Source organism: Crassostrea angulata, chromosome 10, assembly GCF_025612915.1.
Source record: "Crassostrea angulata isolate pt1a10 chromosome 10, ASM2561291v2, whole genome shotgun sequence".
NCBI lineage: Eukaryota > Metazoa > Mollusca > Bivalvia > Ostreida > Ostreidae > Magallana > Magallana angulata.
In genome coordinates, this window is record NC_069120.1 from 43,288,640 (window position 1) to 43,305,637 (window position 16,998).

Sequence of the window (16,998 nt, forward strand, 5' to 3'; positions counted from 1 at the left end):
TTCGAATTTTACAATTATTTTTGCATACACGTAATCTTTGACATTGTACCTTCATGAAATACTATTTTTTACCAGAATAAGAAAATCCTACGCAAGATATAAAACTAAACATTTGGTAGGGGTACACTGTTAAGTTGTTAACTTCCAATTCCCTATATTTTCGTTCTGCCCCCCCCCCCCACACACACACTTTGTAAAGCGATCAAAATATATGAGAGCATATAGGTACATTTGTTTCATCAACTACTTACTTGTTATTGTATTTAAAAAAAATATAAAATAGTTATTGTATTTTATTTAAAAAATCCTTCATGTATAGATGTGAAGAAGAAAATTGTACCTCAATGTGCTCAATTCCTCAAATTAAAACATTCAAAAATTTAATTTGTTTTCCATTATAATTAAATGACTGTTATTTACCTCGCGTACAAACCAGGATAATTTTCCGCTGTGATATTTTCTTAGGAATAGCGATAATTATTTTATCCCCATAACAGAAATGTGTCAAAACTATGGAAACTGTTTTAAAGATGTCGTTTTCATTTACTCGTGTCTGAAAAACTATCAAAATTGATGTAGATTTCACATTATTTATTATTTATGAGGGGACCCCAGAGAGTAGGTATATACAGAATATCATTCTTTTATTTTTTTGTACAAGAATTTAACATACTCTAATTCATATAGAATTTCTAATGTTCAACCAAAATTTCAGCGTCAATCGTAGAATTATAAGCAAGATACAGAGCTCACAGTTTCCCTAGGTTTGAGTCATATTTTGTTGACATGACTTTATTACATTCAGCTTAAGATTTTTAACTTGGTATTTCCTATTCAGCATTTAAAATGGAAAAAAAGAATGGCCTAAGATTTTCAATTCTTTTATTCACTCAAGACCAGTTCATTGGTATTTAAGGTTCAAAATCAGTTTATACAAATGTACACAAACACAGTCAAGGATCACATGTACAGTAGGAGTAATAATGACGAAAAAAGGTTAAGTTTACAATACAATAAGTTGTTAAAATTGGTTTCTGGAAGAACAGACTTTGAAAATTTTCTTAATAAATATTGACAAATTTTTTACTTTTTTAATCTTTAGTTTTTAAGATCTGTGTACAAACATAGAATTGTGAGCAAATCTCTGTATCTTAATTGCTTATAATTCGAAGCTTAACATTCAAATATGGTTAGTAAATAGAAATTGTAAACAATTAAACACAAGAAACATGCATGCACTATAACAAATAAAGAACACAATTTATTTTTTCGAAATGAATCATATATACACATGTATATATACCTACATATTTCCTTCAGCGATATCAAACTCTATTTAAACTGAATAAACTCGAGAAAATGCCGAGCATCGATCTCAACAAAACCTATTGCATTAATCTACCATTACGCAAAAGATAATGCCGATTTACCGATAGAATGAATTGTATTTCAGTACTTTTTTGATACATCAGATTTTGCTTAATTTGCGCAGGTAAAGAGTTAACTGTTTGATCTACCGAAGTCTCTGTTTGAATTGATACGTAAAAATCACGAAATACGAGAGTTCCCAGGTTAAATTACAAAGCATAAATAATGAATACGAAACGAAAATCAGTCCTAGCTAACACCAACGTCATGTGTGAAATCTGACAACGCATTGAAATATTTAGCCTCAATTTACTTCACAAAATCGGCACCAATATATTTTGCATGTTTCAAAAATTTCCCTTCATACACGAACTGTTGCATAAACAAGCAAATTCATCATAGTCAGATCGACCCTTTTTCGTATAATGTCATGGCTGCTTTAAACAAAGAACCTCGTTTTAGAAGTACGGAATACGAGTCTTGGTAAAATGGGTATGCAAACCCGGGCCGTGGCAAATTAAAAGCCGGGGTAGATCGGCAATCGGCAATTCCAAATACGCATTATTTTGCGGCAATATTTACAGCGAATACAAATATAACTGGTCCATCAAATATCCTGAAATTTTAATGAGATTGGCAGATTAATAACTGCCAATCTTTTGTTTTGACCAGGCCAAGTCTTGCCTACCCATTTTACCGGATGCCGAACCGAACCGAAGCTGAAACACGCCTTTCCTTTATCATTATTTTCGTAATAACTCAGATTTGAAACTGAATTAGACCTTAATTTTTGCAATTTATATTTTCCTTCCCATAAGGATAATTTATGCTAAACTACGTTGAATTTGCCTCGGTAGTTCTTGAGAAGAAGATTTTTAAAAATGCACCCCCTTTTTTCTACAGTTTCAAGGTTTTCTCCGCTTTGAATACAGATCGTACTTTTATTTCTGCAATTTATATTCGCCATCCCATAAGGATGCTTTGTGCCAAATTTGGTTGAAATTGGATAAGCAGTTTTAGAGAAGAAGTTCAAAATGTAAAAAGTTTACAGACGGACGGACAGACAGACGGACAGACGGACGACGGACAAAATGTGATCAGAATAGCTCACTTGAGCTTTCAGCTCAGGTGAGCTAAAAAGTGGCACTCTTGAATTCTTGTATTGTACCATGCAAACAAAATAATAGTTTTCTGAACTTGTACAGCAACACAAGCTGTAATTGCACACTGGTAGTCATAGAAATAATAAAATTTAAAATGATTGCAAATGCATTAATTACAATGTTAAAATAAGGTATCTAACAGTATTTTTAATATATATTTGCATTTCACGTGAAAAAACGTCGTTTACGCAAAATCTCCCCCTTAGCCAAGTTGGTAAGGGGGAGATTCTCCCACATAGCAGCTTTGAAAGGTTAACAGGTATGTATATTCCTAAGTAAAATTTCATCCCGCCATTGCGGCCCCCTCCCTACCCCCTGGGATTATGATTTAGCAAACTTGAATTTACACAACCCCAGATAGCATGACTACGTTGGGCCAACGTTGGTAATTGGTTGTACCGTTGGTCGATGGTTGGCGTTGGGCACACAATGTTGGCCCAACGTTGGGCCAACATTATAACACATCTTTCATAGCACATTGATTGCTTTGTTGGCATGACAACGTCGGGCCAACGTTGGGCCAACATAAGTAAAACATGTGATCTCTATTTGTTGGTAATGCACAGTTGGCCCAACGTTGGGCCAACATCTTACCATGCCATGAATTTCGACTAAGTGTTTGCTGGTGTAACAATGTTGAGCCAACATTGGGCCAACAAAAGTAAAACATATGATCTATATTTGTTGGTGATGCGCAGTTGGCCCAACGTTGGGCCAACATCTAAATATGCTATGAATTCCAACTAAGTGTTTGTTGGCGTAACATTGTTGGGCCATTGGTGGGCCAACGTAGGTAAAACATGTGATCTCATTTAATTGTTGGTAATGCGCAGTTAGGCCAACATTGGGTCATTATTTTTACATGCTACGAATTATGACAGAGTTAAAACAAACAAACAGATAACATAAACACAACCACAAAAATTTAAGGTATAGGTTGGTAAATAAGTGATTTGCTCTGTTAATTTTGATGGCAATTATAAGGAATTTATAGTGTCTTAATTATGTTTGAACACATGAAAATGTTGATTAAAAAGTTTGTATGTATAACTAGTTGAGTTTAATCTATTTCTCTTACTTTGGAATACATAACATATGATACATTGTATGCATATAGATCTCAGTAATTTGGGATGAAAAATAGTTAATATATGTTATTGATATAAAAAGTTTTAAACTGTCAAACATTGGCCCAACGTTGGTTCTTTGTTAGATTTTAAACACGACAATGATTTTTTTTATTTTTAGAGAAATTTAGTGGAGGATTGTAAATTGTATTGGGCTTAGTTATTTAAAACTGTTGGGTCATAGATATTGGCCATTGTTGCTCTGTTGAGGGATGTTTATTGTTTACCGTATATAAATCTGATGAGCTGTATGTACATGTGTAGCTGGAGCGCCTATTGCATAACGAATCTTAAAGTGTCGAAATTAAGAGGCAGACGGAGCTCCTTTACTGCCCAAGTATCTAGGTCAGTGCTACTCACAGCATGGGACTGGCCAGTTTCCTTGAAGATTGGTCATCTGATATAACCAGGATGGTCAAAACTGCCACGTTTTATTTCAAATATATTGCAACCGTTGTGCGTGTACACCTATAGTAAATAGTGCTTTTTCTACTGTACAAATTATACATTAGAGGATTTGGGATGTATATGCTACAAAAAGTAAGTACATGATAAATTATTATATATTAACTTATGTAAGTAATGATTTTCTTTCAAGAAATCGAATGCATGTGCAATGTTTCTTTATATTAATTATATAATGTTTGAATTGTCAGTGAGTTAAATTAAAACAATATAGAAGTATTCATAATCATATTATACATTCCTTTACAGTATAACAGATAACGTTGATTCATATTGCACAATAAAAATAACAACTAAAATACATTTTCAGCCGCAGTAAGAAAAAAACAGACTGTGTGCCTCTGCAACAGATGTAGAGATAGGGAATTAGGACAGGTTCCGTTTTTCAAAGACCGTGAAGGTGAAGGGAAAAAAGGGAAGAAAGAAAAAAAGCAAGGAGGTAACCCAAGCCACTGAAGCCAGTGACCCGGACAGTGATCAGACCCTACAGTTCGATTGTTACTAAGGAATTTACATAGACAAAGAAATATGCTAGCGATTCTTTTTAATTCTAAAAAGTGTTTAAATGTATTGTAAATTTTTACTAAGAAAGAATAAAATCTGTATACAATGTTTTCGTTGCATAGAATATTTGAACTCCTGCATCTTAATAGCCAAAAAGCAACAGGAATTAATTGGGACATGAGTGTTGAATTTAAATTGGGATTACATTGAATAAGTGCCGACATGCTACGTTTAGCCATTGGAAGTTTGATCGTTGTCACTACGTTAGCCCTCACCTGTTTACTAGGATGGACCAACGTTGACAGAGGACGTTGGGCCAATGTAATTTTCCTCGTAATATTTACGTTGGGCCAACGTTGACCCTCAGTTGTTAACTAAGTTGGACCAATGTTGGCGGGCTACGTTGGGCCAATGTAAATTTGCTCATCGGCCCTACGTTGGTCTAACATGTTGGACCAACGTAGGCCCAACATGTTGGGCGAACGTAGGGCCGATGAGCAAAAATACGTTGGCCCAACGTAGTCTGCCAACGTTGGTACAACGTAATGAACAACTGAGGGCCAACGTTGGCCCAACGTAGTCATGCTATCTGGGACCTGCGGATGCCTTGAAGCTTTTCTGGCCTAACACTTTTTAAAAAGAAGATTTTTAAAGAATTTCTCTATATATTCCTATGTAAATATCCATCCCCCACTGTGGCCTCCCCCTACCCCAGGGGACTAATATTTAAACAAACTTAAATCTATACTATCTGAGGATGCTTCCACTAAAATTTGAGCTTTCTATGCCTAATATTTTTTTAAAAGAAGAATTTTAAAGATTTTCTATATATATTCCTATGTCAAAATTTATCCCCCATAGTGGCCCTGCCCTACCCCCTGGGACCATGATTTGAACAAACTTGAATCTACACTACCTTTCTGTTGATATTTATATATCCCCCCATTGTGGCCCCAACCTACCCCCAAAGACCATGATTTGAACAAACCTGAATCTACACTACCCGAGGATTCTTCCACTCAAATTTGAGCTTTCCTGGCCTAATTGTTTTTGAGAAGATTTTTAAAGTTTTCTCTATATATTCCTATGTAAAAATCCATTTCCCCATTGTGGCCCCGCCCTACCCCCAGGAACTATGATTTGAACAAACTTGAATCTACACTACCTGAGGATGCTTCCACTTTAATTAAAGCTTTTCTGGCCAAATATTTTTTGAGAAGAGAATTTTTAAAGCTTTCTCTTGATATTCCTACGTAAAACTTGACCCCCCCCCCAATTGTGGCCCCACCCTACCCCCGAAGACCATGATTTGAACAAACTTGAATCTACACTACCTGAGGATGCCTCAACACAAGTTTAAGCTTTTCTGGCCAAATAGTTTTTGCGAAGATTTTTCAAGATTTTCTCTATACATTCATATGTAAAAATCTATTCCCCCATTGTGGCCCCACCCTACCCCCATGATTCTACACTACCTGAGGATGCTTCCATACAAGTTACAGCTTTTCTGACCAAATACTTTTTGAGAAGAAGATTTTTGAAAAATACCAACAAATTTTCAATAATTCTAAATTATCTCCCCTTTAAAGAGGGCGTGACCCTTCATTTGAACAAACTTGAATCCCCTTCACCCAGTGATGCTTTTAGCCAAGTTTGTTGAAATCTGCCCAGTGGTTCTGGAGAAGAAGATGAAAATGTGAAAATTTACAACAGTGACAACGCCGCCAACGACGACAGGCAACCGACAAATTTTGATTAGAAAAGCTCACTTGAGCTTTTAGCGCAGGTGAGCTAAAAAACATTAAATGTGTGCACATTGTGGTTAAAGCACCAATGTTATACCCAATTCAAGCTACCAATTTCACAGGCTATTTGCAATATTAGGGCTTTAATTTTTCTCAACCTTCAGCTGTAAGTTGCACATATTTTAAAAATAAACTAAATAATACATGTCATGTTAAACTGCAAATAGACATTGAATCACCAATTTTATTACTGTAAACCAACTTTAATTGAGCGAGAAATTTTCGCAAGGTTAGCGAAAAGCCTCGTCTCCGCGAATATTTCTCGTTGTGAACCAGTCCTTGTTGTATGTTATTTTATAACAACTTTGATCTAAATAAGGCTTTGTCGCAAACATTAGTCGTCATGAATCGGTTTTTCGGCAGTTAATCGTGAAATAAATTTGTCACCAACAAAAGTTGATTTACAGTATTAGCTGTATTGTAGTATTCATAACTAATAACAGATATACATGTATTAATATTTGAACAGACAAGGGTTTTTGTAAAATCAACACTATTTTCCAACAACATGTATATAGCAACAGGAAAATTCAAACAAGATGTTTATCTACACAACCAATCATACAACCATAGTAATAATAAGTAAATGCTTAATTCTGATTATATTGTCTATACTAAAACAAATAGTGGAAGTGTCAGATTTTTTTAGGGGGGGGGGGCATAAATTTCATAAATTTTTCTTACCCATAAACTGAACACAAATATGAATAAAAAATTTATCACAATCTTGACTTTTATATAAGGTGTAAAAACAGTTGTGATCAAACAATGTTAAAACAAGTTATTTACATTTTCAAAATATCAGTCTTTGTAAAAAAAATTTAAAAAGTTGAATCCATAGGATTTAAAATACAAGAACATTATATGTAAATTTTACAAATTAAGGTACAAATATGTACATGTACATGCATTTAAAAAAAAAATGGCATAAATGTTCAGAAAAATTCAGGTTCCACTGAAACAGATTCGAAAATATCAGAGCTTGGACTGACAACAAAAATACTTGTGTATCAGTCCCTCAAATTACCCAAATAACTGTTTATGAAACAAACCATATAGGTATGGGATAAAAAATTGTACAGACATATAAGACGTTAATATTCCTTTATAACATAAGAAAAAATAAAATAAAATCAGGACAGTATGACTAGCTATTGGATAGAAGACATCAACATGACAATATACATGTCAACAAGCCTTTTAACAATGCCAAGGCAACATACAGTAGCTATCAACACAATGTACATATGACTAATATCAGAATTCTGCTTCAAACAAATTTACAGCCTCCTTTTTTCAATTCCCTATGGGTTCTCGGTCTCCCCCTCATCTTCCTCTGTCTCGAGTCCAGACTCAAGCTCAGGGTACCAGGATTCCTTCTCCTTTTTGTTAAGATAGAGCACAACTCGATCATCTTCAACCTATAAGTACAAATACCAACTTATAATTGTTGTTCAAAAACCCAACTTTGATGTTCACACAAGGTTGGTAGTTTACTATTTTAATTCATTATGTTCATGTTGTTGTGCAAACAAAGATTTACTGAACCTAACATTATGTGTAGTTTCCATCTTTTCAATTCTATTCTTCTAAGTTTGTGATACATTGAACCTATGTATAACCAGTCAACCACATTGAGATATTTTAGTATAAAGCATGAGTGGTACATGTATTACAATTTATTGGTATTCATTCCAAATTTCACTACTCTCCAAAAAATATATGTATTAATGTTATATGTAATTTTACAACCAAGAATAATCAAAGTTTAAAATATTTTTTTTGACCATCAATCTATTTTCAGCTTGTGTAATAGAATACCATACCTCCATATAGCTATTTTCCTTTACAATATCATGTGGCAGTTTTTTTATCTTCAGCTGATAGCACTTGCCCTTCAGGCTCCCCTTGTCTAAACCTGTAATGGTGACCTCCATAGATCTACAACAAAGTCAGACAATATGTTACTGTACATCTATCTTTCATTTTCTTTGGGTTTGGGGTTTCCTTGAGACAAAAATCTTCTGTACTATGACATAAAAAAATCTTATTCATGAATTATAGAACAGTATGGTTATTAAGGCACTTGTTCCTTCGTTCCTCCTTTTACTTCATCTGATTAAAATCAGATCCTTGATCCGCTCCTAATTTTTTTTAATTAATAAGGAGCAGGTCAAGGATTAGAGTATCTTTAGACTATTTGGGCCATTCTTAAATTTTAACCATAATCTATGTTCTATCATCTGTACCTTTCCTCAAATGTTGAATTAACAACAGCATTCTCTGCCTTTCTGATGATCTTCATTCCTTTCAGCGATCTGCTAGTTTTCAGGCCTTTTGCACTCACTATGACGTGGACATATCCATCTTTCTTTTTCTCATCACATACTGTATTGATAGATGAGAGGAAAGTCAGTCTACTATTATAATTAAAAATCTATCTGATATAAAACGATTGAATTAAAACTAACAATAACGACAAAGAGGGGTAAATTAATTAATACTCTTTGCCACAACCATTGCAAGGAAAGGCATATTTACAGATATATCTTTCATGAGGTGATAATATAATGTAAACATAAGGGATAACCAATGATAATTTCTGGGTATTTTGGAGTTTCTAATATTAATAATTCAATAGTAATACATAATTATTCTTTTGGCATGCAGATAAAATTGCATGCAGTTGTGTTAAAATATTGATCAGCTGTTGATCATAAACTCCTTAAAATAATGAAGGGAGTGTTTTCTTAGATAAATACACACAGTATGCTGGTTCCACGATGTTTTCGCTGCTTCATCTCCCATTTTAAGTTATGTGGTAACACTGGTCTGCATGAATATCACTTGGTTCTTGTAAAGTGACCTGTCTATTAACAAAGGAAATCTATATTTAGGTCTTTCACTTTTTAAAAGCCAATGTTAGTATTTACAGAATGATGGACAAACTTAATAATCCATAAAAATAAATGCATTTAAATTATATATTTGAAAGTATGACTGCATTCGTAGAAATGAGACACTGCTGTTTATAAAGTCTCTATAATAAATGCATTGATATGATGATGCAAAAGTTTTTTTTATTAATATTTCACATTACTTTTGACATATAACGTTACATGTTGTACTTTGAGGGAAAACACCCCTACCTACTCACAAGGTCACTGACAGCATACGATTTTCTTGTACTCAACTAGTTCTACATGTCAGTAAGCAGTAAGACATAGGTTACAACGTTGTGTATCAAAGACTGTTTCCTGTTTACAAATAGACAAGTTAGATAACTCCAAATTTTCTACTAATAATTTCATATCCAGACTAATTGGACCCGGACGTTTTGGGCGCTCTTTGTTCATTCTAAATGAATTTCATTACCTAATATTTGATATAATTGTAATAATGTTTGTTATACAAATGCGTTATAACTATCAAATTACATTGCATTTGTGTAGCTGATATCTAAGAATAACATTTTTTAAAAATAAAAGTTTAACCATGGTTTGAAAATTTATACTGTAGAAGCACATATTTTTGTTGGGTCAAAATTTCATTGTTTTTGAACCAAATAAAATTCTGTTGGCATTTAATTTTGTCATATTGTAATCTCTTTGTTTTCAATGATGCTTTGGCTAAAAATTCGTCATGGATTTAATTTCGTTGATTTATACTGCCAACAGAAATTAAGTAATTAAATCCTCAATGAATATTAATTATATCACATTTTTACAAACATAAGAATTTGCATTTTTTTTTCACTCTAGTCTCTATATAGAGGAGCCTTATCATTTTTTTCAAATTATGATTTTCGTTTGAAATACTGGTATTCTCGATATGTCTAGACCTAAAAAAATAAAAGTTTAACCAAACATGCATAAAAATTTAAAAAAAAAAATTTACTGGTAAGATTTTTATACATTTCTCTGTCATGTTTCATGAATGAAAATTCTTAATCAGGTCCCACAATTGGAACTATTAAAGTATGCGAATGTAACTATGAATCATAATAAAAACAAAAAAAAATGGTAAATAAAATATTTAATAAATAACAAACAATGTATCATTCTGACATAACGCTATTGACAACAACTACAAATATGGGACCCGGCACTCTCTAAAGAATCAAACTGTTTTTCACACAAACCACACATGTACACAATGTCTTGCAGCACTGGATTTTGATACATGTATACGCTGACTTGTTGAGTTAATGGATTAGCATCGCTACATGTCTGTTGATGTCTCTTCAGGGAGTTAGATGTGGTGTATATCTTCCCACACTGACAAGCATACTTTTTTTCACCTGTATGAAGAATCATGTGAGCTTTCAATTTGTCTGGGTACCTAAATTTCTTTTCACAGAAATCACATTTTATAGGATGGTTAGGTTCATGGGAGGCTTCATGCCTCTTCAGGGCACTGCTATGAGCAAACTCAGCTCCACATAAGGAGCATTTGTGAGGTTTTTGGCCAGTGTGTGTGTTCATGTGTTCGGTCCATCCAGTGCGGTTGTGAAACTGCTTCATGCATATACTACATTTGTATGGCAGCTCCCTCTCTGTCACAGGTTTGTGGATCTCAAGATGACTTTTCAATTTGCTCTGTTCAAAAAACTTGAAGCCACAAATGCTACACTGAAACTTTTTCTCCTGAGTGTGTCTCTTTCGGTGCTGCTGCACATAGCGTTTCTTTGCATAGGTCTTTAAACAAATATCACAGGTAAACAAGTTGTGTGCTTTTTGGTTGTGTTCTGTCAATTGAGATAAGCTCTGATGCTCTTCTTTGCATTTTTTACATTTAAAAACTTTCTCTTTGTCAGGATTTTCTTCCATCTCTGTTTCCATCTGTTCTTCCATACTAGGGCTTGCTTCACATTCATCATTCATGTCACTTGAATCTCCTCTCTTGTCATCAAGACTTTCATTCCCCTCATCGCTTTCTCGAGAATCAACACCTACAAATTAATAACACATCACACAATGTGAAATTTAAAATGAAACATAATGAGGATAAATTTAGAGCAGGAGGATAGGATTGGTATTAAAACCAACATTTATAGATTGATATTCTTATTATCAGGTTTATGTACATGCATCATTAAATTATTATTATCATTAAATCATGTCATATGATAAAAATTTATAATACAATTTATGCATATTTGTACATGTATATATTTTAGATAGACTGTTAACCATGGTCTTACCTTCATCACATTTTGTAGTCACAGGAATTTCACTAGATCCATTCTTATCTGCAGCTGATGTTTCAGGTTTGACTGTAAACTTTTCCTAAATAAAATATTTACATTGTAAATTCTTTTTCACATTTCACAAACCTTTTAAATAAAAACTTGATATGTTTCAACTGATGTCATAAATTTTTACCAAAATATCTCTTGCTCTTTGTAGTGATTTCCAGCTGCCATGAACTGTGTAACTGTCACTTTCAACTTGCTTCAGTAATGTTATTCCTGATCCTTCAACGACTTTCTGTATTTCTTCCTCTGTCAAAGCTGGGATTATCTTTATTTCTGCACTAAGCAATCCAAATACCTAAAACAAAATGAAACATATTTATAAATAAATCTGAATATTTATTAAAATCCTTTACAGCCATTTACAAATATAGATATCTAAAGCTATGTACAGTAGTAACAAGACGCAACTTAACAGAAAACTAACCCTAAACCCAAACATTTGCTTTTCATGTCCATATTTGAGACCCACATGGAGTGACCCAAAGAGAAACAATGAGCAGTCACCAAATGCGAACCCAAATTTCTGAAGCAGATCCAGTGTAAACTTGGTTGTGCTTTAACTAGACCTGTCAGACACACGGACAAAACATATTGATCAATCAGTGTGTCACAAATCGGCAAAACTGTTGGGAGTATAAACTATAAACCCTCAGCTAAAGTGGTCAAAACTAATAGCACAAGATATTATTTTATAGTATAAAGGACTTTTTTACATGCTTTAAACACATTTGACTGCTCTTGTTTAACGGTACTACCGTTAACATGTGAAAAGATAGGGACGTGTATAATACTCAGGGTTGTCACTAAGACCCGGGAGGCAGAGAATTTCCCCACCTATATTGCCTTAATTACCCGGCTATTTTTCCATTTCAAACACAATGTAGCTATAAGCAAGACCCCCATCTACTTTTTCATTTCCTCCTTCTACTTCAATTTTTAGAGACAACCCTGAATACTAATAAGTTCCTGGTTAAATTAAGTATCAACTTAGAAAGAATAATGATCAGGCTACACTTCAAAGGACATCTGTCATTTTAACGATAGCATATTCTATCTACATGTAGTATCTATGTGCGTAAATGCACATACAACATATTTACAGTAACTTCCAGTGTCCGAGCTATCATGCACATTAACAGACCCAAACATTATACATTAAAAACCATTGCCCACGGACCATTCAGCCTTCATTGAAAAGTATACGACAAATGTTTTCACCCAAAAATGGTTGTGCACATACCTTATCAGACAGTATTTCCAAATCAATTTCTGTTTTGGTGTACATGGTTTGTAAAATCAAGCAGTTAGTCAACAGACAAGTCTGTCTGACTTTCGATGGAAACTCAAACTTCCGGTTTGACTGTTTTGGACAACTCGTACTTAAAGTAAGTCGATTACTTATAACTTTATTGTCTCTTAAAGAGGAAAATTTGAGGTATAAAAAAAAATTAGTTATTTTATTAATTGCATAAATTGTAAGAAGTTTTGGACCTACTGATAGATCAATCTCCTTAATATCAGCAGGGCTGCAGAAAAATTGTTCATTGTAATGCCAATTTACAATTTTTTTTAAACAAAAAAGATATTTAAAAAATCCATTTTTGCACTGTATATTTATACCTAAGTAGGCATTGTATATCCAAAATGCGCTTTATAACCCATTTGGGTACTTTTAATATTGGACTTGACTTATTCTGTAGTTAAAAAGAAAATTACTCAAATTTGACAACCTTTGGCAATTTTACACAGTACTTAAAGCCCATATTGTAAATCTCCAATCAAGTAACTACCGATAAAATAACTAATTCTGTTTTGAAAAATCAATTTGCTGAATATAAAAACAGACCCCAACCATACATTAGAAATTTATCATTATTTTTTATTCACTCATTTTACTGTAGACTTTCAGTTTTTTGCAAGCACATTTTAAGTGTCTTTTTGAAATAGAAGCGGAATGGACATTAAGACTTATGAATTGCAATGATGTGTTAATGTCATCTTTTATTTAGTTTGTAATGAAAATCAGCACACTCAGGTATTTTCAGTGGAGTCATTTACTTTCAATACAGCACCTGTTGTTTTGTCACAACATGTGCTTGTACTTCCATCCTTCTCATTAGCCTGCTTTTCACTTTCAGACTCTGGAATCAGTAGGTCATCTTTTGCACTGCCTTCAACTAAATTGTTCCCATCCTCAATATCATTATCAGGTATTACGCTAATATGGGCATCCTTTGTTTCCTCACATTTAACTTCTTCAACTTCAGTAGTCTCTTGAGATAAGTTTGACTTTGCGTCCTCTTCAGGAGTAACATAACTACTGACAGCACAACTGCTTTCCTCCCTGTTTAAGTTTCCTTGCTTAATGGATACATTTTCAGAGTTTGTCTTCACTACTTCTTGCAAATTATACTTTTTGAATTTGAAAAAATCCTTCACGATTCCAAGACAACACACAGACTGAGCGACTTCCACCAGCACAACAAAGTCTGGTTTGTCATGATTTACTCTGTGTAGTGGGTTCAGGTCCTTGATAATACCAGCCAAGGCTGGGATGACAGAATCTCGGCCTAAGCCATTGTTATTCCTGATTTTCACAATTATGCTGAAATTGTAACCTTCCCCAAATGGCGTCTGAAAAATCGGTGTAAACAGTTCCTTTCCCAGCTTTTTGACCTCATCCTCTTCTGCTCTGCAGGTCCCTGCTATAGGGAGTAGACGGATAGCAAACCTGGATTTTTGTACTTTGGTTTCCCACAGATCAGACAAAATAGAATGCGCCAGCTGACTAGGGTCGGGAATTGTGGTCCTAATGAAGATCAGGTTCTTGGCCTTTGTATTAGTGTTTTGAAATCTCCTCAACTCATGCTTCGACTCCTTGATTTCATCCACCTCCTTCTTCATTGCCTTCTCAATATCTTCTTCCTCTTCCTCCTCTGACAGATCCTCATCTTCCTTACTGCCTGATGACTCCTAAAGCGAAGAAATGAGAAATGGTCTGAATTTGCTGTTTGAATGTTCATGTCCTTAATTTTACAAATTGTTGTTTGGTAGATTATTTTACAATGAACATAAATTCAAAACAAAGTATGATGATATGGGTTCAAAATAGTATTATAATGTACCTAGTACAAGTACATTGAAGGCTTATAGTTGTTGTTTTCATAATCAAGCATTTATAAGGACACTATCCACTACCTTTTCAGGACCATACAACTTGTCCGCATATTCGTTCAGGATATTGTAGGCATCCCGGACTGCTCCTTTCTCATTGTTGTTACAAGTGACCAGGAAACCTTTCATGCCAGCCTCCAGCTTCCATGAATCCCTCTTTGGTTTCTTGTTGGCACATTTTATGTAGTATGACTTTGGACGCTTCTTTCCTTTCCTTTCACTCATGATCTGATCTGTGCAACTGATAAGTTATAAAACATTCATTACAAAACATTTAAAAAACTATACTAATAATTCTTAAGAAGGTATAGAGTTGACTAGAGATCTACCATTAATTCTATTAATGTAGTCTCAAATATCGGATGTATTTTTCAGGGTTTTAATTACAATTTTAATAGATACAAATGTATTTGTTTGGTATGAAAAATATGAAAACCTTTAAAAATATATTTTAATTAACTGTTTGTTCTGGCAAAGACCCATCATCTAGTTCTCATGGCTATTATTAGACCAAAGAAATAAAGTCTTCAACAATAATTTTGTGTCAACTCAAAAGGCATGTCGAAACAGGGATGTGGGGAGGCATGCAGGGGCCTGCCCCCCCCCCCCCCCCCTCCATTTTATATTTTGTAGTTTACAAAAAAATAAATTAATAATGACGAACTGGTCTTTCCATATGAGATAAACATATACTATTAAAAAGTGAACAATATTCCGTAGTTGTTTACATAGGAGCTCCCCAGCTGATTTTGTAAATGATATCTATTTATATAGAGGGTAGATATATATATAACTACATTTGTAGATATCATTCATCATATACAACATTAGCTAGGGAGTGCCTATTGTTGTTTATAAAGAAGACAGTTCAAGACACACAAATAAAAAATGATGTTCATCTTAAACAACAGTATGACAGTTAATACAACATCTGTCATCCCTTGAAAGGATAAGGTTACAATATCTGCAAACCTCTATATGTTATTTGTGGGTACTTATTCTTAATTGAGTCAAAAAAAAAATGAAGCAAAAATAAAAGGCAGAGTACACATACATAGGCTCACGAGACGAGACACTGCCTCTCGTCTATATCTATCCTGATTATGTTTCTCCCCACCCCAACATTTAAAAAACTACATGCCTTGTAAAAACATATAATCAACTACATATTGTAAACGGACCATCAAGACCGATTGATTCACATGATTCATGGAACATGCACTAAAACGTTTAAAATATTTACAATTTTACATAACCATTATATGCTAAAAAAAACGGTTAAATAACTACTAATTGCGGAGAAGGATCTGTTTTTATTTCATCCAAGTAAGAAAGAAGCCAATTTCACATCACACTTACATATCTGACCCAATAACAAGGCAATCACGTCCCCAGACTTCAAACCATGGGCGCAGCCATATTGAAAATAATAAATTCTGTTCCGATAATGACCCAAAAGTTCCGGAACTTATATGAACTTCCAATCCTCATCATATGAAAAATATTTTTTGACTTTTGAAAGTCATATCGATGAGATATTAAAATAGATTGAGATTATTTGAATCAGTTTCAACATACAGTGCTTACAATTTCCCCGAGAAAAAAAAGTGGTTTGATATGATATTTGATTACGTTATCATAGTCACTTATATCTTGATCTGATATGTATTGAAAATACACATGTGTGCATGTGAATTTAGTGAATTTATTACATATTGAATGTTTACTATCCATGTTTCACTTTATTCTACGTGAAATGATAATACTAGATGCTGACTCAGTCACTTTTCTCATCAGTTTTGTAACACAAACAGCGCATGATATGTCATATCATGTTATAATCTAATCATTGGAAGTAATTAATAACGGAGCTTCATGCAATTCATATTTGGTAAAAAGTTAATAACTGTGATCAAGTTTCAAATACATCACTTAAGGAACAATATTTACATCTACCGAATATGATATAATTCCCTCTATTTCCTTCAGAAATTTCAGTTATTGTTATGAATAATTCATAAAATGTAGCTCTGTAGAAGCTGATAGGACTGAAATCTACACGCCTCGTTCATCGATTGGTGGATACCTACTGCGACTGAAACTGACAGGACTGAAATCTACATGCCCCGTTTATC

At 33.8% G+C, this 16,998-nt stretch overlaps 3 protein-coding genes across 5 annotated transcripts; all 3 read right to left on the reverse strand.

The window, feature by feature from the left end:
• Window positions 1–5,227: 5,227 nt before the first annotated feature.
• On the reverse strand, window positions 5,228–9,733 carry LOC128165009 (uncharacterized). 3 transcript variants are annotated; one of them, XM_052829189.1, is made up of 5 exons: window positions 9,590–9,733; window positions 9,199–9,302; window positions 8,682–8,820; window positions 8,259–8,373; window positions 5,228–7,853 (listed from the first exon to the last, which is right to left on the reverse strand). In XM_052829189.1, the coding sequence occupies exons 3-5, from the start codon at window positions 8,735–8,737 to the stop codon at window positions 7,737–7,739; spliced, it is 288 nt and encodes a 95-aa protein (XP_052685149.1). In that variant the 5' UTR covers window positions 8,738–8,820; window positions 9,199–9,302; window positions 9,590–9,733; the 3' UTR covers window positions 5,228–7,736. The 3 variants fall into 3 exon arrangements, with proteins under 3 accessions (XP_052685149.1, XP_052685151.1, XP_052685150.1); XM_052829191.1 differs by having other exon boundaries at window positions 9,582–9,732; XM_052829190.1 differs by having other exon boundaries at window positions 9,586–9,706.
• A 717-nt stretch (window positions 9,734–10,450) lies between these two features.
• Window positions 10,451–13,049, reverse strand: LOC128165001 (zinc finger protein 184-like). The gene is made up of 4 exons (XM_052829181.1): window positions 12,930–13,049; window positions 11,817–11,984; window positions 11,636–11,720; window positions 10,451–11,383 (listed from the first exon to the last, which is right to left on the reverse strand). Exons 1-4 carry the CDS (start codon window positions 12,972–12,974, stop codon window positions 10,506–10,508), a joined length of 1,176 nt encoding a protein of 391 aa, XP_052685141.1. The 5' UTR covers window positions 12,975–13,049; the 3' UTR covers window positions 10,451–10,505.
• A 498-nt stretch (window positions 13,050–13,547) lies between these two features.
• On the reverse strand, window positions 13,548–16,331 carry LOC128165002 (THUMP domain-containing protein 1-like). The gene is made up of 3 exons (XM_052829182.1): window positions 16,223–16,331; window positions 14,888–15,104; window positions 13,548–14,662 (listed from the first exon to the last, which is right to left on the reverse strand). The coding sequence occupies exons 2-3, from the start codon at window positions 15,086–15,088 to the stop codon at window positions 13,721–13,723; spliced, it is 1,143 nt and encodes a 380-aa protein (XP_052685142.1). The 5' UTR covers window positions 15,089–15,104; window positions 16,223–16,331; the 3' UTR covers window positions 13,548–13,720.
• Window positions 16,332–16,998: the final 667 nt, after the last annotated feature.

Coding starts and splice junctions, on each gene's coding strand:
- LOC128165009 (XM_052829189.1), bottom strand. CDS start 8,737: ATGAAGATCATCAGAAAGGCAGAGAATGCTGTTGTTAATTCAACATTT. Junction 8,374..8,681: donor AATTCAACATTTGAGGAAAG/GTACAGATGATA, acceptor ACTTTGTTGTAG/ATCTATGGAGGTCACCATTA. Junction 7,854..8,258: donor AGGAAAATAGCTATATGGAG/GTATGGTATTCT, acceptor TTGTACTTATAG/GTTGAAGATGATCGAGTTGT.
- LOC128165002 (XM_052829182.1), bottom strand. CDS start 15,088: ATGAGTGAAAGGAAAGGAAAGAAGCGTCCAAAGTCATACTACATAAAA. Junction 14,663..14,887: donor AGTTGTATGGTCCTGAAAAG/GTAGTGGATAGT, acceptor TCTTCGCTTTAG/GAGTCATCAGGCAGTAAGGA.
- LOC128165001 (XM_052829181.1), bottom strand. CDS start 12,974: ATGTACACCAAAACAGAAATTGATTTGGAAATACTGTCTGATAAG. Junction 11,721..11,816: donor AAAGAGCAAGAGATATTTTG/GTAAAAATTTAT, acceptor TATTTTATTTAG/GAAAAGTTTACAGTCAAACC. Junction 11,384..11,635: donor GACTACAAAATGTGATGAAG/GTAAGACCATGG, acceptor ATTAATTTGTAG/GTGTTGATTCTCGAGAAAGC.